General features: G+C 33.6%; 1 protein-coding gene across 5 annotated transcripts in view; it reads right to left on the bottom strand.

The window, feature by feature from the left end:
- Positions 1 to 1,106: 1,106 nt before the first annotated feature.
- Positions 1,107 to 23,824, bottom strand: part of LOC128163472 (uncharacterized) — a 38,429-nt gene continuing 15,711 nt past the window's right edge. For 2 of the 5 annotated variants that reach the window (XM_052827081.1, XM_052827083.1), the window contains exons 7-13: positions 23,149 to 23,367; positions 18,606 to 18,806; positions 16,876 to 17,088; positions 12,342 to 12,542; positions 10,606 to 10,824; positions 6,037 to 6,237; positions 1,107 to 2,570 (exon numbers count right to left, since the gene is read on the bottom strand). In XM_052827081.1, coding sequence (XP_052683041.1) covers positions 2,368 to 2,570; positions 6,037 to 6,237; positions 10,606 to 10,824; positions 12,342 to 12,542; positions 16,876 to 17,088; positions 18,606 to 18,806; positions 23,149 to 23,367 — 1,457 coding nt within the window. In that variant the 3' untranslated portion in view covers positions 1,107 to 2,367. The remainder of the gene's footprint in view (positions 2,571 to 6,036; positions 6,238 to 10,605; positions 10,825 to 12,341; positions 12,543 to 16,875; positions 17,089 to 18,605; positions 18,807 to 23,148; positions 23,368 to 23,824) is intronic. The other 3 variants (XM_052827082.1, XM_052827084.1, XM_052827085.1) reach the window with 3 other exon arrangements.

Here is a 23,824-nt window from a genome sequence, read left to right as displayed (position 1 = left end):
TTTCACGGAAATTTTCAATAATTCCTAATTATCTCCCCTTGTAAAAGGGCGTCGTCCTTAATTTTCACAACTTTGAATCTCCTTTGCCTAAGGATGCTTTGTGCTAAGTTTGATTGAAATTGACTCAGCTGTTCTGGAGAGGATGTTGAAAATGTGAAAAGTTTACAGACAGACAGACAAACAGGCGGACGAAAGACAAACTGTGATCAGAAAAAGCTCACTTGAGTTTTTAGCTCAGGTTAGCTAAAAAAATGATATGCGCTCTCGCTAAATTTTTCTGCTATTCAATTTTATGTTTCTTAATTTTTTTTAACAAAAAAGTGACGCGTGTCCGTATTTTGCGTCATAAGTACAAAGTCAACATCCGTTAACATGTTCATGAATTTTTTTTTTTAATAAGATTTGACTTGATTTATTCCTTTTCTCTCCTTAGGGAGCATTATAAGATTGACAAGTAAATTAGATTTAGAATTGTTAAAGCTGTATAACTTTTTGAAAGATTCATATTTAAAGAATGTCACGGATTTCTCTTTTGCATTAATATGGCCCAAAAAAGACTTAAGAAATGCGGAAGTATAAATACACATTCATTGAATTATAACATTTGAGTAAAAGTCTTTTTTTTTTTATAGATGAGTGTTTATGAACAGTAAACTGGTTAAAAATGAATGACGTGAATATATTTTTAAAATAATGATAGTGGGTTTTGGGATAATTTGAAAGCAAAAAAGAGATAATTGACATACATTTTTTTCTAAAAAATCAAGAGAAGAAAATGCTTACATGTACTCGATCCTTAAGATATTGAACGTCGTTTTCGTAGGATAACATCCATGAACGATAATTCATTATGCATTATTTGAATTGTCGAACATGGAAAGTTTTCCACACACAGAAACACGTGAATTTTAAAAAGCAAAGAAATAAACGGTATATAGGTATAAAGGTACAGCCTTTGGAGTTATATAATGTAAAGTGTGTGATATATTTTAATTGTGACGTCACATTATAAATAAGTTGCGTACAGAAGTTGATGACGAAAGCAAACCTGCAAAAGCGTCGGGCACGGACTCAGTAATGACGTGTATTTCACGTGGTAGGGAAAATTACCTTAAGGATGAAGTTTACTCAGAATGAAAAAAAATTCCACTGATGATAATGAAAAACCAACTACTGTGTGTTGTAGACCTTACATGGTAGTGTTATTCTTCACTTTCAAATAAGTAGGTCAATGACCTACTTTTTGAGTTAATGGCCATTGAATATTTTTTGAAAATTTAAGAAAAATCCATAAAAAATTTACTCTATGATTGAGATTTTCTTAATTGTGAAAATAATACAAATTGCTTAATTCTTTGACAAATGAAATATAGTTTATGAATGGTAGTGACATTAAATAGATTCAAAGAATTAAGTTTTCATTCACAATTTTTTAGGGTATTCTATTCCGAATTTCCTCTATCAGTTTTCAAATTACTACCCATTTTTGATTCAATATAACAAAAAACTGAATGACGATAATGCTAAAACATTTATAGTATTAAACTAAGTATAATGACCTTTCTCTCCTGGCATAAAATTTATATGAGGTCAATGATCAAAATTTTGAGATATGGTGTCTTTTATCATTTTTAAGCATTTTTCAATATTTTTGTAGTGTGTGCCATACGATTATCTTAGCGAAAAAGCAAGATAAAACCAACAGAAAATATGCAAAATTATGTTGACTAACAAATAAAATCTTAACTTTAAATATTATAGTACTATCAAAAATATTTCAGTGGAAAACAAAATCTGAAAAATTTAATCCGAATTTCCTCTGCTTTGCTAAAAGTCAACCTTTGTCAGAGCCTAATTCAATGATTTAGTAAAAATATTGATTGTTATGTCAATAATAGTTCATTTCATAAATACTTTCTGTATTAAAAACAAATTTTACTCATTAAATTGAACTTTTTAACAATCCGGATTTGAGAACTCAAACCCTGAGTAAACAACATCCTTAATACCATTATCTAAAAGATTTACAAAATTCGGTGCAGCGGTTTCAATAGTGTTGCTCTGACAACAAAAGTTAAACTCAAACTGTATTAACTATCGGGTAATAACAAGTATACTTCAAGTATGGATTATGGAATATGTTTATCGATTTGAAACACTAAAAAAGAACAGAGTTTTTCAGTTAACAAAATTATCTATCAACATACCATTTTACACCTGTCAATGGTACAACATACTTGAAAATTCTCTATTTTGGGTTAAAAAGGCTAAACATTATAATGTAAAAAAAATACATTTAAATCTAGAAATAGTAAGCCTCTTTCTCTCTAAAAAGCAAAGTATATGCTCTTGGTTAACAGAGTCTAATTAACCTCCAAAAACTTGCACGTCGGCAAGTTGTAAAATTGTTTTCGCCCTGGCTTGTATTTGAATAAAACGTCCTTTCATTCCACCAGGACACTTGATTGTTATCTTTTGACTGTTTTTTCCGGGTCCTCTGAAATACCCACATTTCCTCAGTCTATTTATTGATACTCCAACATGTATGAATGCATTCCTAAAACGTCCTCCTGAAATAGAAATGAAAAAAAAAATTATCAACTGTAAACGAAAGGTACAAATTGTATCTGAACTACTGAAATCAGATTTATACATGTATGTATATTGCATCGTCGGTGACCCACGTGTGATTCACATCGATTCTATCCACTTGTGGACTCAAAACCGTGGTTTGCGACGATGGTATATTTGCTGTGCATTTGAAATAGCTGTACTCTGTCCTAAGAAATCTTATCATCAAATTAATATGGCCTAATTGTTGGACATTTATAAAGAAAACCCTTCAGGTAAAACGTCACAAAACAACACCTGACGTAATTCATGCGTTATTACGTCTTCTCCGTGTCCGACCTAATTAAGACCTACGGTTAAAACGTGTATCTTAACGAGGCCGAGTAGAGAACGAGTACGCACGCTTTCGCGCAGCGTTTCATTTGTATTGTGACGTCATCTTTTTGCTTGGTTGACGCCATGGCGTGATAGTTTCAACTGCAGATATTCAGCGAAAATTGTTGAAAATATCTCGTTTGATTGGTAAAAATAATGTTATATTGTGGAATAAACATACATATCTCGAAGTATAATCTAGCTTTATTTGGGCTCGGGTCGAAAACGTGAAGAGGGTTCAGCAAGCCTAGCCCTCTGTCACGTTTTCTTAACCCGCCTAAATATAGCTTAATTCATATATTTCAAGACAGTAACCATGTATTTTATATTAATGACCCTTAATATGTGATGTTATATATTTTTTATTACTTAAATATGTCTGAATGTTTTGATAAAACTAAGAAGATCACCTTTTTTGCCTTTGTCAAATAAAAAATAGCCATTATCTGACGAATCTGGGAAATTGGGCATACAAAAATCAACTTTGATAAGACCACTGGAACAAACCAGGAGGTAAAAGTTTTTTTTTTATTTGACAATTTGATTCCTTTTAGCAATAACTTTAATATGTAGAACAGAAAAAGAAATCCCTAGGGCAGAAGTTTTGAAAAAATGTAAAAAATATGCAAAATTGATACATTTCAAGCAAAATCCCATAGGGTCCTGCGTTAAAGATGAACAAACGTTGAGATGACCCCCTAAACAAACGGTGTGGTAAATGTCTTATTTTTAGCCGGGCTCTGCTGAAAGCAGAGTCCTGGCTATAGGCAGGCAAATCGCCAATGTTACTATAAATAGCACAAATAAACAAAAAACCAAACAGCGTCAAGGTAAAGCTTCCGCTATTCCAAATAGTTACACAAAGAGCCACGTTTTGTCAAAAGTGTTGGCATTTTGTTTCTTTTTTTAAAATTTCAAATGAATTGTCTATCTTTTTTAGTTTTCTTATTAATAACGTGCTTTTAAAACATTACTATGCATTTTGGACACATACAATGCGCATAAATTTCCATGAACTACTTTGCTACGCGATGAAGTACCGGGGATTGAATATATAATGCTTGTTGCAAAATTCAAGGCACCAACTGTTAAACTTTTCAACTTCTACTAGAGAGACATATTTTTTGTTTATAGCCGCTTACAAAATTTGGTCGCTCTCTGATGCTTTGCCGACATTAAAAGCATGAGAGAGAGAGAGAGAGAGAGAGAGAGAGAGAGAGAGAGAGAGAGAGAGAGAGAGAGAGAGATAGATTTTCAGTCTTTACTACACAATGTGCATAAAGACACACCAAAAGAGCCCCGCTTTCAGTACTTCAGTACTTTGATTTAATCTTAAAATAATCATTATATCAGTAGAAATTCATGTCAAAAGTTTCATCAAAAAATCTAGGGCAGAACAAATTAGACCCGGCCTCGTTAAAACAAAGAATTCAAGGTGACCTAGAAATTGATTCAAAATAAATCTATTTAAAACCCCGAGAATCAATTAGGCCAATTAATCGACTGAATGAAAACATGACTGGGTTGTGTCACTTGCGTACTCCCTATGAAAATATAGACCGCTTACTTTTGTCCGGAATATATATCAATGCTTTGTAAGGTTGAATTTAATCCGAATCTTTGAACATTAGTCCCTGAAAGTCCATAAACAACTAAAATAAAATCCTGATCGAAATCTATTCCAGTGCATAAGGGAGATAATTACACAAAGGGAAATAATTTGACCTTCTTGTTACGCTATATTATCTTTATTCTATTCGCTTAGGAACGGGCATAAAGATATTTTCCCCCAAAAATTGTTTTTAGAATTAAAATTATACGCTGAAGAAAAGTAATTTAAAACTATAAGAAATAGTTGAATAGAGGTTTTGTTTTGAAAACATATCAGGTAATTAGCGTTATCCACGTATGCGACTGCGATTTTTAAATACCGATCTCGATCCATAATACTTCAAGATAAAAAAAAAAAACACCCCAAAAACATCTTCTGTGATTTAAGGAGGCCGATTTGGGTTTTTTTGATAAGTAATATCATTTCCTACCTTATATGTTAAAAACACAAAATTCTACCGTCTGGTTTTTAGTGGGGGCCATCTCAAAATATTAAAATGCACAAAATTTGGCTATATATTTGGATCATCACGAATGATGATTGGTATAATGGATTCATTCCAAAAATGAGGAAAATATCCTCGAGGATAGCATCATTCTGTATGTAAAATTTCAACAGCGTACAATTTTTACTTTTTCTTTTATATTATTTCTTATAACGTACTCCTACAAAGCTTCATTTTATTATAACGTCATAAAAGCGCAATGGCAATGCCCCCCTACCGCACAACGTAAAAATCGTGTTAAAAATAAAAATTTCCTTTAAAAATCTAAATATTTTTATCTGTATTTTGTTTATTGTGTTCAATTTTATAAATGATATCGAAAAAAATTCATAAGAAGTATAAAACAACTGTATTATATTAGAATGCGCAAAAACATGCGCAATGCAAACTAAAGTCGGCCTCCTTAAGGAATAAAAATTAATCAACGGTTTGTTTAAATCATGTTTTCTATTCAACAATAAGCTAAACATATTTTTAGAGTGATGAAATAATAAACCTATGCACACTTTTTTTAAAGGAACCTTTTATCAAAATATATATTTGATGATTTTTACCAAAAATACGTCTATTGTGATCCTGAAAAGACCTGTCCTTTGGGTAATATTATTTCCAATTGATCAACGGCGTTAAGGGGTAAACAATATCACTATTTCATAGAAATCTGTTCGTAAATTTAATAAAATTACAAGAGCTAAATTCTCTTTAAAAATTTGTTTTATTTTATCTCTTTTGTAAGCAGATAAGCAAGTGTAATATAAAACTATTTGTTTTGATAATTTAATTCGTTCATTTTCCATATTTTCAGAACCAATGTATAAAATCTCTAAATTTAATTGAGCCTTGATCATAATTTCTCAATGCAGCCAAAAAAAAATATTTGTGAAAAAGTCAGGCCAGGAAACAAAATTAGTTCAGATTTCGAAGTGGATTCCCATATTCTAACGACATTTCATTTAATTTCAAACTTCATTACCCTGAACGTTCCGGTTATAGATGACCACTTTGTCAACGTTGTTAACAGCTCCAAGATCAATTCGAAGCCATGGGTTCCTCTGGGTACGGGTGTGACAAAAATCTTTTGTATTTCCGTTGACACAATAGTGTCCTCTGAAACTGCCATAAACACTGCTCATATATGTCTTTTTTCCCAATGCAAGATTTTTAGAACCACCGACTGCAACAAAAAAGAAAAAAAGGATGATATCAATCTTGTATTTCAAATGAAGGTGGGTCTCTCTCTCTCTCTCTCTCTCTCTCTCTCTCTCTCTCTCTCTCTCTCTCTCTCTCTCTCTCTCTCTCTTTCTCTCTCTCAAGTGTTTAAGACTAAACCATTGACATAAAGCTTTGATATAATTTAAAAGAAACTGAAATAAGAGGCCCACGGGTCACATCGCTCACCTGAGCAACAATAGGCATCATAAAATCAGCTTCAGGAAGTCAAAATACAAAAATGTCTGGACAGTGTGATATAAAACATGAAGAATAGATCCTTTATATAAAAAAATCTGTTTCCTCCTGGATATTCTTATATTTATAATCAAGTCCCTTTTTAACAGGATGGTTCTATAATCATATCACATTCATCATTGCAGTTCTCAAAAAGACCCTTAAAGGTCATATGAAACGATATCCTGACCATATTGAGTTATATACCGGAATGAGTTCATAAGTGCCTATTTAATAAGACTGACATTGTTTTTTGAATATTTTATGCAAAATGTGAGCGCCACAGTCGATAAAAATCACTTAATCGGGAAAAGGAACAATGACTTAAGCGGCTTCCCTCCCTTGCTTATGACGTCAGTAAGACCCAATAGCCTTATATAAAGCTGTTGTGAATACAAAAATCCATGTCATTTTGCAGCAATTTAAAAGAAAAAAAATACTATTTTATATAAAAACTTGTATAATTATACAATAATCAACCACGACAGTATTTTTTCTCTGAAGAAATGAAATCGTGTGTGTTTATATTTAATAGCGTTTTCATAGCGTGTACATATTCAGTTTCGAGACTGCACGGAGAATGAATAGAATGAAACATAGAATGAATCTTCATAGATCCAGATGCAAGTATAATATAATTTTAATATATGCATGTACATATGTTTTATTTTGATCTTTTTAATGAAATTGACAAATTCAAAAATAACTTTTTTCCCATTTGCCCGTTCATGCAATTCATTAAGATTTGTTTCCCCTAAACAACTTATAGGCCTCGTGGTGCCTCATTCGCTTCACGATTATATTGTTTGTTTCGCTTTCAAATTCACAAATATGTTACAATTTAATCATTTTTTAGTCTAAGAGAAATTTCTTCAAATGTTCTGTTTTTGAAACGTGTACTTATGTGTGCGTTGTTTGATTTTACAACGTGTATGTGCGGTGTTTACTCACAGATCCTTCTTCCGCAATTTTTTCTTTCGTTTGTTTTATCATTATTGATCCTTGTTCTTAATAAAATCTGTTGATTATCTTCACATTTGTTCACAACTATCTTTATCAAACAACCGATTTATTTACCGATACTTTTCTAAATCTTTAAATAATTAAAGATGTTTTCCTTTGTACAACTGAATCCCCAATGTGGCCCAAAACTACTCCTAAAGATTGTGATTTGAACAAATTTAAATCTACACTATATGATGTTGCTTTCACTAAAGTTACAGCTTTTCTAGGCAAATGTTTTTAAAGAAAAGATTTAAAGATATTTATCTATATATTCCTATGTACAAATGTGCCCCCTCCCCCCAATTGTGACTTGTGACCCCGTCCTACCCCCCAAGAATCATGATTTGATAAAACTTAAAAACTCACTACCTGAGGATGCTTCAAAACATGTTTCAGTTTTCCTGCTCAAATTGTTCTTGAGAAGAAGATTTTTAAATATTTACTTTATATATTCCTATGTAAAAAATCCCCCCCCCCTCCATTGTGGCCCAACCCTAACTCAAAGGGTAATGATTTTCACAACTTTGAATTTTCACGACCTAAGGATGCTTCCATATAAGTTTCAGCTTTCCTGGCCAAATGGTTCTTGAGAAGAAGATTTTTAAAGATTTACTCTATATATTCTTATGTAAAAAGTCGACCTTCCATTGTGGCCCCACCCTACCAGAAGGTCATGATTTTCACAACCTTGAATGAACACCACCTGTGAATGCTTTAAAACAAGTTTCAGCTTTTTTGGCTGATTGTTTTCTGAGAAGAAGATTTTTAAAGATTTACTCTATATATTCTTATGTAAAAAGCCAACTCCCCATTGTGGCCCCACCCTACCCCCGAAGGTAATGATTTTCACAACCTTGAATCAACACTACCTAAGGATACTTCCATATAAGTTCCAGCTTTCCTGGCCAAATGCTTCTTGAGAAGAAGATTTTTAAAGATTCACTCGATATATTCTTATGTAAAAAGCCGACTCCCCATTGTGGACCCACCCTATCCCTGAGGGTCATGATTTTCACAACTTTGAATATGTACACTACCTGGGAATGCTTCCACAAAAGTTTCAGCTTTCCAGGCTTGATGGTTCGTGAAAAGAAGATTTTAAAAAATTTCTCGAAAATTTTCAATAATTCCTGATGATCTCCCTTTGCAAAAAGGAGTCATCCTTAAATTTCGGTCGATGTGGAGGAGACTTTTCAGTATAACTATCGTAACGATAAAGCCGATGGACCAGTTAACTGGCTTAAATTTGCTAAGGAAATCTCCTCGTGTTTGAGAGGTGCATGTATGGGGCTTTACCTAAAAACAAACTAAATTAAACAATGTAATTTTCTTTTTTGTGCAAAAAGTCAACCTGCCAAGGATGGAACAATATTAACATCACGAAATCACCCCATGTTTCTACTGGCACTGTACCAGTTATCGGCTAAAATTTAATGTTTTCTTTTCGTTTTTCTTTTTTCTTGATATTTTTGGATAAAACTTGCCACATTTTAAATAATGAACTCCTTATTCAGCAATCTGTTAGTTTATATCATTTTTAAGAACCGCAAACATCTTGTTTTGTGATTTTTATCAGGCCCCGAATTTGCCGAGTTTTTACGACCTACTTTACCAGTTATCGGCTTCGTGATAATAACATAGTAACATCCCTGTACATGTTGATTTTATACTCTGCTGAATAAAATTTGAATTATGTCCCTTGTGGGGTCAGACTAAAGTAGTCGGGGTTGTGATACATTATAAACAAAACTCAATTAATTATTCTTTTATTATCATACGGTAATTCACCAAATCGTACACGTATTCAATACATAATTGTGCAATCAGGCGTTCAACTGCGCTACGAATCTCTCGGAAATTAATGAATTCCTTTTGTTTATACATGTTATATGTATTGATATTATATGTCAAATCAAAGAAGGGATATAATAACCTATCACAAAGACGTAATATTCTATTTTTAACTTATTACGTCATTTTCCCCACTGCTGAAAGTGCAAAGATGTAAAATCAGCAGTAAACAATGATCGTTTAAGCTCATGTTTAAAACATATTCAAGAAAGTTTTCAATTAAACCTACTTTTCTTTATTCGAAAAAGACGACTGAATTAAAAAATCTTGGATTGTCCCGTGCTATAAACCCGAAACCTCAGTTTAGCCGATAACTGGTCTTAGCCGATAATTGGTACAGTATCAGTATAGTTATCTTTCCTTAAAGCTGACATGAATTCATAAATATGCATTATTTCCCTTTTATCTCCGACTACCGCCATATTAGTTGTCGATTTCTATTGTTCTGTTCATCGCTACACACCCCCTATATAAACTGAGAGCACTGTTCATGCTTCATCGCATTCAGGTATTTCATGCACCCGAACACGTTGCCTTGGACGAAAAGACGTGTAGAAACGCGTTTTGAAGAAAAATAAAATGACAACCACTGCACTGACAAGATATATCCAATACACGATGGAACAAGACAGACTGAAATCCAGGCGCAGATACTTATAAAATTCCTCGATAATTGTGGACCGTTTTCCTATGTATGTTATAACATCACACATGCGCAAACAACACACTGTGGCAGATCGAGCAATGTCAATGATCGCATGGATTTTAGAAACGGTGGAACGGATGGAAACGATGTGACATTGTCATTTTCTTGGATTTACTATCATTTATCTACTGTGTTCGATGTAGTGCCACCGGGATTTTCAAAAAGACGCAGACGTTATTCACTCTGTATGAACGACACACGTGTTCGATGTGAATGCGTAGTGAGGCAGCACTGTATGTGCAAAATAATTAAGATATCTGGAAAATCCTTTCACAGAATAAACATATTTTGTATTTCATTGTGTTCTTTATTCTTTACTACAAACATTTTACTACAATGTGTAGTTCATGCATTTAGAAGTCCGTGCAACCTGAATGCCCCGATCGGAAAGCAACCGACCGTAACTTTCTCAACCGATATATATACCCCAGTGGCATTAGAGGAGCGATCGAAACTAATATGGCGACCAAATGTTTTTATGAATTCATGTCAGCTTTAATAACAACTGTTTAAACTGTATCATTAATTACTAACCCTTACCCTTAGCACCAGGGTTTCCAAAAACTTGCACGTCGGCAAGTTGTAAAATTGTGTTCGCCCTGGCTTGTATTTGAATAAAACGTCCTTTCATTCCACCAGGACACTTGATTGTTATCTTTTGACTGTTTTTTCCGGGTCCTCTGAAATACCCACATTTCCTCAGTCTATTTATTGATACTCCAACATGTATGAATGCATTCCTAAAACGTCCTCCTGAAATAGAAATGAAAAAAAAAATTATCAACTGTAAACGAAAGGTACAAATTGTATCTGAACTACTGAAATCAGATTTATACATGTATGTATATTGCATCGTCGGTGACCCACGTGTGATTTACATCGATTCTCTCCACTTGTGGACTCAAAACCGTGGTTTGCAACGATGGTATATTTGTTGTGAATTTGAAATAGCTGTACTCTGTCCTAATAAATCTTACCATCAAATGAATATAGCCTAATTGTTGGACATTTATAAAGAAACCCCTTCAGGTAAAACGTCACAAAACAACACCTGACGTAATTCACGCGTTATTACGTCTTCTCCGTGTCCGACCTAATTAAGACCTACGGTTAAAACGTGTATCTTAAAACAAAAAATTCAAGCTGACCTAGAAATTGATTCAAAATAAATCTATTTAAAACCCTGAGAATCAATTAGGCCAATTAATCGACTGAATGAAAACATGACTGGGTTGTGTCACTTGCGTACTCCCTATGAAAACATAGACCGCTTACTTTTGTCCGGAATATATATCAATGCGTTGTAAGGTTGAAATTAATCCGAATCTTTGAACATTAATCCCTGAAAGTCCATAAACAACTAAAATAAAATCCTGATCGAAATCTATTCCAGTGCATAAGGGAGATAATTACACAAAGGGAAATAATTTGACCTTCTTGTTACGCTATATTATCTTTATTCTATTCGCTTAGGAACGAGCATAAAGATATTTTCCCCCAAAAATTGTTTTCAGAATTAAAACTATACGCTGAAGAAAAGTAATTTAAAACTATAAGAAATAGTTGAATAGAGGTTTTGTTTTGAAAACATATCAGGTAATTAGCGTTATCCACATATGCGACTGCAAATTTTAAATACCGATCTCGATCCATAATACTTCAAGATAAAAAAAAAAACACCCCAAAAACATCTTCTGTGATTTAAGGAATAAAAATTAATCAACGGTTTGTTTAAATCATGTTTTCTATTTAACAATAAGCTAAACATATTTTTAGAGTGATGAAATAATAAACCTATGCACACTTTTTTTAAAGGAACCTTTTATCAAAATATATATTTGATGATTTTTACCAAAAATACGTCTATTGTGATCCTGAAAAGACCTGTCCTTTGGGTAATATTATTTCCAATTGATCAACGGCGTTAAGGGGTAAACAATATCACTATTTCATAGAAATCTGTTCGTAAATTTAATAAAATTACAAGAGCTAAATTCTCTTTAAAAATTTGTTTTATTTTATCTCTTTTGTAAGCAGATAAGCAAGTGTAATATAAAACTATTTGTTTTGATAAATTAATTCGTTCATTTTCCATATTTTCAGAACCAATGTATAAAATCTCTAAATTTAATTGAGCCTTGATCATAATTTCTCAATGCAGCCAAAAAAAAAATTTGTGAAAAAGTCAGGCCAGGAAACAAAATTAGTTCAGATTTCGAAGTGGATTCCCATATTCTAACGACATTTCATTTAATTTCAAACTTCATTACCCTGAACGTTCCGGTTATAGATGACCACTTTGTCAACGTTGTTAACAGCTCCAAGATCAATTCGAAGCCATGGGTTCCTCTGGGTACGGGTGTGACAAAAATCTTTTGTATTTCCGTTGACACAATATTGTCCTCCGAATCTGCCATAAACACTGCTCATATATGTCTTTTTTCCCAATGCAAGATTTTTAGAACCACCGACTGCAACAAAAAAGAAAAAAAGGATGACATCAATCTTGTATTTCAAATGAAGGTGGGTCTCTCTCTCTCTCTCTCTCTCTCTCTTTCTCTCTCTCAAGTGTTTAAGACTAAACCATTGACATAAAGCTTTGATATAATTTAAAAGAAACTGAAATAAGAGGCCCACGGGTCACATCGCTCACCTGAGCAACAATAGGCATCATAAAATCAGCTTCAGGAAGTCAAAATACAAAAATGTCTGGACAGTGTGATATAAAACATGAAGAATAGATCCTTTATATAAAAAAATCTGTTTCCTCCTGGATATTCTTATATTTATAATCAAGTCCCTTTTTAACAGGATGGTTCTATAATCATATCACATTCATCATTGCAGTTCTCAAAAAGACCCTTAAAGGTCATATGAAACGATATCCTGACCATATTGAGTTATATACGGGAATGAGTTCATAAGTGCCTATTTAATAAGACTGACATTGTTTTTTGAATATTTTATGCAAAATGTGAGCGCCACAGTCGATAAAAATCACTTAATCGGGAAAAGGAACAATGACTTAAGCGGCTTCCCTCCCTTGCTTATGACGTCAGTAAGACCCAATAGCCTTATATAAAGCTGTTGTGAATACAAAAATCCATGTCATTTTGCAGCAATTTAAAAGAAAAAAAATACTATTTTATATAAAAACTTGTATAATTATACAATAATCAACCACGACAGTATTTTTTCTCTGAAGAAATGAAATCGTGTGTGTTTATATTTAATAGCGTTTTCATAGCGTGTACATATTCAGTTTCGAGACTGCACGGAGAATGAATAGAATGAAACATAGAATGAATCTTCATAGATCCAGATGCAAGTATAATATAATTTTAATATATGCATGTACATATGTTTTATTTTGATCTTTTTAATGAAATTGACAAATTCAAAAATAACTTTTTTCCCATTTGCCCGTTCATGCAATTCATTAAGATTTGTTTCCCCTAAACAACTTATAGGCCTCGTGGTGCCTCATTCGCTTCACGATTATATTGTTTGTTTCGCTTTCAAATTCACAAATATGTTACAATTTAATCATTTTTTAGTCTAAGAGAAATTTCTTCAAATGTTCTGTTTTTGAAACGTGTACTTATGTGTGCGTTGTTTGATTTTACAACGTGTATGTGCGGTGTTTACTCACAGATCCTTCTTCCGCAATTTTTTCTTTCGTTTGTTTTATCATTATTGATCCTTGTTCTTAATAAAATCTGTTGATTATCTTCACATTTGTTCACAACTATCTTTATCAAACAACCGATTTATTTACCGATACTTTTCTAAATCTTTAAATAATTAAAGATGTTTTCCTTTGTACAACTGAATCCCCAATGTGGCCCAAAACTACTCCTAAAGATTGTGATTTGAACAAATTTAAATCTACACTATATGATGTTGCTTTCACTAAAGTTACAGCTTTTCTAGGCAAATGTTTTTAAAGAAAAGATTTAAAGATATTTATCTATATATTCCTATGTACAAATGTGCCCCCTCCCCCCAATTGTGACTTGCGACCCCGTCCTACCCCCCAAGAATCATGATTTGATAAAACTTAAAAACTCACTACCTGAGGATGCTTCAAAACATGTTTCAGTTTTCCTGCTCAAATTGTTCTTGAGAAGAAGATTTTTAAATATTTACTTTATATATTCCTATGTAAAAAATCCCCCCCCCCCTCCATTGTGGCCCAACCCTAACTCAAAGGGTAATGATTTTCACAACTTTGAATTTTCACGACCTAAGGATGCTTCCATATAAGTTTCAGCTTTCCTGGCCAAATGGTTCTTGAGAAGAAGATTTTTAAAGATTTACTCTATATATTCTTATGTAAAAAGTCGACCTTCCATTGTGGCCCCACCCTACCAGAAGGTCATGATTTTCACAACCTTGAATGAACACCACCTGTGAATGCTTTAAAACAAGTTTCAGCTTTTTTGGCTGATTGTTTTCTGAGAAGAAGATTTTTAAAGATTTACTCTATATATTCTTATGTAAAAAGCCAACTCCCCATTGTGGCCCCACCCTACCCCCGAAGGTAATGATTTTCACAACCTTGAATCAACACTACCTAAGGATACTTCCATATAAGTTCCAGATTTCCTGGCCAAATGCTTCTTGAGAAGAAGATTTTTAAAGATTCACTCGATATATTCTTATGTAAAAAGCCGACTCCCCATTGTGGACCCACCCTATCCCTGAGGGTCATGATTTTCACAACTTTGAATATGTACACTACCTGGGAATGCTTCCACAAAAGTTTCAGCTTTCCAGGCTTGATGGTTCGTGAAAAGAAGATTTTAAAAAATTTCTCGAAAATTTTCAATAATTCCTGATGATCTCCCTTTGCAAAAAGGAGTCATCCTTAAATTTCGGTCGATGTGGAGGAGACTTTTCAGTATAACTATCGTAACGATAAAGCCGATGGACCAGTTAACTGGCTTAAATTTGCTAAGGAAATTCTCTCGTGTTTGAGAGGTGCATGTATGGGGCTTTACCTAAAAACAAACTAAATTAAACAATGTAATTTTCTTTTTTGTGCAAAAAGTCAACCTGCCAAGGATGGAACAATATTAACATCACGAAATCACCCCATGTTTCTACTGGCACTGTACCAGTTATCGGCTAAAATTTAATGTTTTCTTTTCGTTTTTCTTTTTTCTTGATATTTTTGGATAAAACTTGCCACATTTTAAATAATGAACTCCTTATTCAGCAATCTGTTAGTTTATATCATTTTTAAGAACCGCAAACATCTTGTTTTGTGATTTTTATCAGGCCCCGAATTTGCCGAGTTTTTACGACCTACTTTACCAGTTATCGGCTTCGTGATAATAACATAGTAACATCCCTGTACATGTTGATTTTATACTCTGCTGAATAAAATTTGAATTATGTCCCTTGTGGGGTCAGACTAAAGTAGTCGGGGTTGTGATACATTATAAACAAAACTCAATTAATTATTCTTTTATTATCATACGGTAATTCACCAAATCGTACACGTATTCAATACATAATTGTGCAATCAGGCGTTCAACTGCGCTACGAATCTCTCGGAAATTAATGAATTCCTTTTGTTTATACATGTTATATGTATTGATATTATATGTCAAATCAAAGAAGGGATATAATAACCTATCACAAAGACGTAATATTCTATTTTTAACTTATTACGTCATTTTCCCCACTGCTGAAAGTGCAAAGATGTAAAATCAGCAGTAAACAATGATCGTTTAAGCTCATGTTTAAAACATATTCAAGAAAGTTTTCAATTAAACCTACTTTTCTTTATTCGAAAAAGACGACTGAATTAAAAAATCTTGGATTGTCCCGTGCTATAAACCCGAAACCTCAGTTTAGCCGATAACTGGTCTTAGCCGATAATTGGTACAGTATCAGTATAGTTATCTTTCCTTAAAGCTGACATGAATTCATAAATATGCATTATTTCCCTTTTATCTCCGACTACCGCCATATTAGTTGTCGATTTCTATTGTTCTGTTCATCGCTACACACCCCCTATATAAACTGAGAGCACTGTTCATGCTTCATCGCATTCAGGTATTTCATGCACCCGAACACGTTGCCTTGGACGAAAAGACGTGTAGAAACGCGTTTTGAAGAAAAATAAAATGACAACCACTGCACTGACAAGATATATCCAATACACGATGGAACAAGACAGACTGAAATCCAGGCGCAGATACTTATAAAATTCCTCGATAATTGTGGACCGTTTTCCTATGTATGTTATAACATCACACATGCGCAAACAACACACTGTGGCAGATCGAGCAATGTCAGTGATCGCATGGATTTTAGAAACGGTGGAACGGATGGAAACGATGTGACATTGTCATTTTCTTGGATTTACTATCATTTATCTACTGTGTTCGATGTAGTGCCACCGGGATTTTCAAAAAGACGCAGACGTTATTCACTCTGTATGAACGACACACGTGTTCGATGTGAATGCGTAGTGAGGCAGCACTGTATGTGCAAAATAATTAAGATATCTGGAAAATCCTTTCACAGAATAAACATATTTTGTATTTCATTGTGTTCTTTATTCTTTACTACAAACATTTTACTACAATGTGTAGTTCATGCATTTAGAAGTCCGTGCAACCTGAATGCCTCGATCGGAAAGCAACCGACCGTAACTTTCTCAACCGATATATATACCCCAGTGGCATTAGAGGAGCGATCGAAACTAATATGGCGACCAAATGTTTTTATGAATTCATGTCAGCTTTAATAACAACTGTTTAAACTGTATCATTAATTACTAACCCTTACCCTTAGCACCAGGGTTTCCAAAAACTTGCACGTCGGCAAGTTGTAAAATTGTGTTCGCCCTGGCTTGTATTTGAATAAAACGTCCTTTCATTCCACCAGGACACTTGATTGTTATCTTTTGACTGTTTTTTCCGGGTCCTCTGAAATACCCACATTTCCTCAGTCTATTTATTGATACTCCAACATGTATGAATGCATTCCTAAAACGTCCTCCTGAAATAGAAATGAAAAAAAAAATTATCAACTGTAAACGAAAGGTACAAATTGTATCTGAACTACTGAAATCAGATTTATACATGTATGTATATTGCATCGTCGGTGACCCACGTGTGATTTACATCGATTCTCTCCACTTGTGGACTCAAAACCGTGGTTTGCAACGATGGTATATTTGTTGTGAATTTGAAATAGCTGTACTCTGTCCTAATAAATCTTACCATCAAATGAATATAGCCTAATTGTTGGACATTTATAAAGAAACCCCTTCAGGTAAAACGTCACAAAACAACACCTGACGTAATTCACGCGTTATTACGTCTTCTCCGTGTCCGACCTAATTAAGACCTACGGTTAAAACGTGTATCTTAAAACAAAAAATTCAAGCTGACCTAGAAATTGATTCAAAATAAATCTATTTAAAACCCTGAGAATCAATTAGGCCAATTAATCGACTGAATGAAAACATGACTGGGTTGTGTCACTTGCGTACTCCCTATGAAAACATAGACCGCTTACTTTTGTCCGGAATATATATCAATGCGTTGTAAGGTTGAAATTAATCCGAATCTTTGAACATTAATCCCTGAAAGTCCATAAACAACTAAAATAAAATCCTGATCGAAATCTATTCCAGTGCATAAGGGAGATAATTACACAAAGGGAAATAATTTGACCTTCTTGTTACGCTATATTATCTTTATTCTATTCGCTTAGGAACGAGCATAAAGATATTTTCCCCCAAAAATTGTTTTCAGAATTAAAACTATACGCTGAAGAAAAGTAATTTAAAACTATAAGAAATAGTTGAATAGAGGTTTTGTTTTGAAAACATATCAGGTAATTAGCGTTATCCACGTATGCGACTGCAAATTTTAAATACCGATCTCGATCCATAATACTTCAAGATAAAAAAAAAAACACCCCAAAAACATCTTCTGTGATTTAAGGAATAAAAATTAATCAACGGTTTGTTTAAATCATGTTTTCTATTTAACAATAAGCTAAACATATTTTTAGAGTGATGAAATAATAAACCTATGCACACTTTTTTTAAAGGAACCTTTTATCAAAATATATATTTGATGATTTTTACCAAAAATACGTCTATTGTGATCCTGAAAAGACCTGTCCTTTGGGTAATATTATTTCCAATTGATCAACGGCGTTAAGGGGTAAACAATATCACTATTTCATAGAAATCTGTTCGTAAATTTAATAAAATTACAAGAGCTAAATTCTCTTTAAAAATTTGTTTTATTTTATCTCTTTTGTAAGCAGATAAGCAAGTGTAATATAAAACTATTTGTTTTGATAAATTAATTCGTTCATTTTCCATATTTTCAGAACCAATGTATAAAATCTCTAAATTTAATTGAGCCTTGATCATAATTTCTCAATGCAGCCAAAAAAAAAATTTGTGAAAAAGTCAGGCCAGGAAACAAAATTAGTTCAGATTTCGAAGTGGATTCCCATATTCTAACGACATTTCATTTAATTTCAAACTTCATTACCCTGAACGTTCCGGTTATAGATGACCACTTTGTCAACGTTGTTAACAGCTCCAAGATCAATTCGAAGCCATGGGTTCCTCTGGGTACGGGTGTGACAAAAATCTTTTGTATTTCCGTTGACACAATATTGTCCTCCGAATCTGCCATAAACACTGCTCATATATGTCTTTTTTCCCAATGCAAGATTTTTAGAACCACCGACTGCAACAAAAAAGAAAAAAAGGATGACATCAATCTTGTATTTCAAATGAAGGTGGGTCTCTCTCTCTCTCTCTCTCTCTCTCTCTCTCTCTCTCTTTCTCTCTCTCAAGTGTTTAAGACTAAACCATTGACATAAAGCTTTGATATAATTTAAAAGAAACTGAAATAAGAGGCCCACGGGTCACATCGCTCACCTGAGCAACAATAGGCATCATAAAATCAGCTTCAGGAAGTCAAAATACAAAAATGTCTGGACAGTGTGATATAAAACATGAAGAATAGATCGTTTATATAAAAAAATCTGTTTCCTCCTGGATATTCTTATATTTATAATCAAGTCCCTTTTTAACAGGATGGTTCTATAATCATATCACATTCATCATTGCAGTTCTCAAAAAGACCCTTAAAGGTCATATGAAACGATATCCTGACCATATTGAGTTATATACGGGAATGAGTTCATAAGTGCCTATTTAATAAGACTGACATTGTTTTTTGAATATTTTATGCAAAATGTGAGCGCCACAGTCGATAAAAATCACTTAATCGGGAAAAGGAACAATGACTTAAGCGGCTTCCCTCCCTTGCTTATGACGTCAGTAAGACCCAATAGCCTTATATAAAGCTGTTGTGAATACAAAAATCCATGTCATTTTGCAGCAATTTAAAAGAAAAAAAATACTATTTTATATAAAAACTTGTATAATTATACAATAATCAACCACGACAGTATTTTTTCTCTGAAGAAATGAAATCGTGTGTGTTTATATTTAATAGCGTTTTCATAGCGTGTACATATTCAGTTTCGAGACTGCACGGAGAATGAATAGAATGAAACATAGAATGAATCTTCATAGATCCAGATGCAAGTATAATATAATTTTAATATATGCATGTACATATGTTTTATTTTGATCTTTTTAAAGAAATTGACAAATTCAAAAATAACTTTTTTCCCATTTGCCCGTTCATGCAATTCATTAAGATTTGTTTCCCCTAAACAACTTATAGGCCTCGTGGTGCCTCATTCGCTTCACGATTATATTGTTTGTTTCGCTTTCAAATTCACAAATATGTTACAATTTAATCATTTTTTAGTCTAAGAGAAATTTCTTCAAATGTTCTGTTTTTGAAACGTGTACTTATGTGTGCGTTGTTTGATTTTACAACGTGTATGTGCGGTGTTTACTCACAGATCCTTCTTCCGCAATTTTTTCTTTCGTTTGTTTTATCATTATTGATCCTTGTTCTTAATAAAATCTGTTGATTATCTTCACATTTGTTCACAACTATCTTTATCAAACAACCGATTTATTTACCGATACTTTTCTAAATCTTTAAATAATTAAAGATGTTTTCCTTTGTACAACTGAATCCCCAATGTGGCCCAAAACTACTCCTAAAGATTGTGATTTGAACAAATTTAAATCTACACTATATGATGTTGCTTTCACTAAAGTTACAGCTTTTCTAGGCAAATGTTTTTAAAGAAAAGATTTAAAGATATTTATCTATATATTCCTATGTACAAATGTGCCCCCTCCCCCCAATTGTGACTTGCGACCCCGTCCTACCCCCCAAGAATCATGATTTGATAAAACTTAAAAACTCACTACCTGAGGATGCTTCAAAACATGTTTCAGTTTTCCTGCTCAAATTGTTCTTGAGAAGAAGATTTTTAAATATTTACTTTATATATTCCTATGTAAAAAATCCCCCCCCCCCCCCTCCATTGTGGCCCAACCCTAACTCAAAGGGTAATGATTTTCACAACTTTGAATTTTCACGACCTAAGGATGCTTCCATATAAGTTTCAGCTTTCCTGGCCAAATGGTTCTTGAGAAGAAGATTTTTAAAGATTTACTCTATATATTCTTATGTAAAAAGTCGACCTTCCATTGTGGCCCCACCCTACCAGAAGGTCATGATTTTCACAACCTTGAATGAACACCACCTGTGAATGCTTTAAAACAAGTTTCAGCTTTTTTGGCTGATTGTTTTCTGAGAAGAAGATTTTTAAAGATTTACTCTATATATTCTTATGTAAAAAGCCAACTCCCCATTGTGGCCCCACCCTACCCCCGAAGGTAATGATTTTCACAACCTTGAATCAACACTACCTAAGGATACTTCCATATAAGTTCCAGATTTCCTGGCCAAATGCTTCTTGAGAAGAAGATTTTTAAAGATTCACTCGATATATTCTTATGTAAAAAGCCGACTCCCCATTGTGGACCCACCCTATCCCTGAGGGTCATGATTTTCACAACTTTGAATATGTACACTACCTGGGAATGCTTCCACAAAAGTTTCAGCTTTCCAGGCTTGATGGTTCGTGAAAAGAAGATTTTAAAAAATTTCTCGAAAATTTTCAATAATTCCTGATGATCTCCCTTTGCAAAAAGGAGTCATCCTTAAATTTCGGTCGATGTGGAGGAGACTTTTCAGTATAACTATCGTAACGATAAAGCCGATGGACCAGTTAACTGGCTTAAATTTGCTAAGGAAATTCTCTCGTGTTTGAGAGGTGCATGTATGGGGCTTTACCTAAAAACAAACTAAATTAAACAATGTAATTTTCTTTTTTGTGCAAAAAGTCAACCTGCCAAGGATGGAACAATATTAACATCACGAAATCACCCCATGTTTCTACTGGCACTGTACCAGTTATCGGCTAAAATTTAATGTTTTCTTTTCGTTTTTCTTTTTTCTTGATATTTTTGGATAAAACTTGCCACATTTTAAATAATGAACTCCTTATTCAGCAATCTGTTAGTTTATATCATTTTTAAGAACCGCAAACATCTTGTTTTGTGATTTTTATCAGGCCCCGAATTTGCCGAGTTTTTACGACCTACTTTACCAGTTATCGGCTTCGTGATAATAACATAGTAACATCCCTGTACATGTTGATTTTATACTCTGCTGAATAAAATTTGAATTATGTCCCTTGTGGGGTCAGACTAAAGTAGTCGGGGTTGTGATACATTATAAACAAAACTCAATTAATTATTCTTTTATTATCATACGGTAATTCACCAAATCGTACACGTATTCAATACATAATTGTGCAATCAGGCGTTCAACTGCGCTACGAATCTCTCGGAAATTAATGAATTCCTTTTGTTTATACATGTTATATGTATTGATATTATATGTCAAATCAAAGAAGGGATATAATAACCTATCACAAAGACGTAATATTCTATTTTTAACTTATTACGTCATTTTCCCCACTGCTGAAAGTGCAAAGATGTAAAATCAGCAGTAAACAATGATCGTTTAAGCTCATGTTTAAAACATATTCAAGAAAGTTTTCAATTAAACCTACTTTTCTTTATTCGAAAAAGACGACTGAATTAAAAAATCTTGGATTGTCCCGTGCTATAAACCCGAAACCTCAGTTTAGCCGATAACTGGTCTTAGCCGATAATTGGTACAGTATCAGTATAGTTATCTTTCCTTAAAGCTGACATGAATTCATAAATATGCATTATTTCCCTTTTATCTCCGACTACCGCCATATTAGTTGTCGATTTCTATTGTTCTGTTCATCGCTACACACCCCCTATATAAACTGAGAGCACTGTTCATGCTTCATCGCATTCAGGTATTTCATGCACCCGAACACGTTGCCTTGGACGAAAAGACGTGTAGAAACGCGTTTTGAAGAAAAATAAAATGACAACCACTGCACTGACAAGATATATCCAATACACGATGGAACAAGACAGACTGAAATCCAGGCGCAGATACTTATAAAATTCCTCGATAATTGTGGACCGTTTTCCTATGTATGTTATAACATCACACATGCGCAAACAACACACTGTGGCAGATCGAGCAATGTCAATGATCGCATGGATTTTAGAAACGGTGGAACGGATGGAAACGATGTGACATTGTCATTTTCTTGGATTTACTATCATTTATCTACTGTGTTCGATGTAGTGCCACCGGGATTTTCAAAAAGACGCAGACGTTATTCACTCTGTATGAACGACACACGTGTTCGATGTGAATGCGTAGTGAGGCAGCACTGTATGTGCAAAATAACTAAGATATCTGGAAAATCCTTTCACAGAATAAACATATTTTGTATTTCATTGTGTTCTTTATTCTTTACTACAAACATTTTACTACAATGTGTAGTTCATGCATTTAGAAGTCCGTGCAACCTGAATGCCTCGATCGGAAAGCAACCGACCGTAACTTTCTCAACCGATATATATACCCCAGTGGCATTAGAGGAGCGATCGAAACTAATATGGCGACCAAATGTTTTTATGAATTCATGTCAGCTTTAATAACAACTGTTTAAACTGTATCATTAATTACTAACCCTTACCCTTAGCAACAGGGTTTCCAAAAACTTGCACGTCGGCAAGTTGTAAAATTGTGTTCGCCCTGGCTTGTATTTGAATAAAACGTCCTTTCATTCCACCAGGACACTTGATTGTTATCTTTTGACTGTTTTTTCCGGGTCCTCTGAAATACCCACATTTCCTCAGTCTATTTATTGATACTCCAACATGTATGAATGCATTCCTAAAACGTCCTCCTGAAATAGAAATGAAAAAAAAAATTATCAACTGTAAACGAAAGGTACAAATTGTATCTGAACTACTGAAATCAGATTTATACATGTATGTATATTGCATCGTCGGTGACCCACGTGTGATTTACATCGATTCTCTCCACTTGTGGACTCAAAACCGTGGTTTGCAACGATGGTATATTTGTTGTGAATTTGAAATAGCTGTACTCTGTCCTAATAAATCTTACCATCAAATGAATATAGCCTAATTGTTGGACATTTATAAAGAAACCCCTTCAGGTAAAACGTCACAAAACAACACCTGACGTAATTCACGCGTTATTACGTCTTCTCCGTGTCCGACCTAATTAAGACCTACGGTTAAAACGTGTATCTTAAAACAAAAAATTCAAGCTGACCTAGAAATTGATTCAAAATAAATCTATTTAAAACCCTGAGAATCAATTAGGCCAATTAATCG

This window comes from Crassostrea angulata, chromosome 9 (assembly GCF_025612915.1).
Source record: "Crassostrea angulata isolate pt1a10 chromosome 9, ASM2561291v2, whole genome shotgun sequence".
NCBI classification, from domain to species: Eukaryota; Metazoa; Mollusca; class Bivalvia; order Ostreida; family Ostreidae; genus Magallana; species Magallana angulata.
This window is presented reverse-complemented; position numbering and strand designations above follow the sequence as displayed.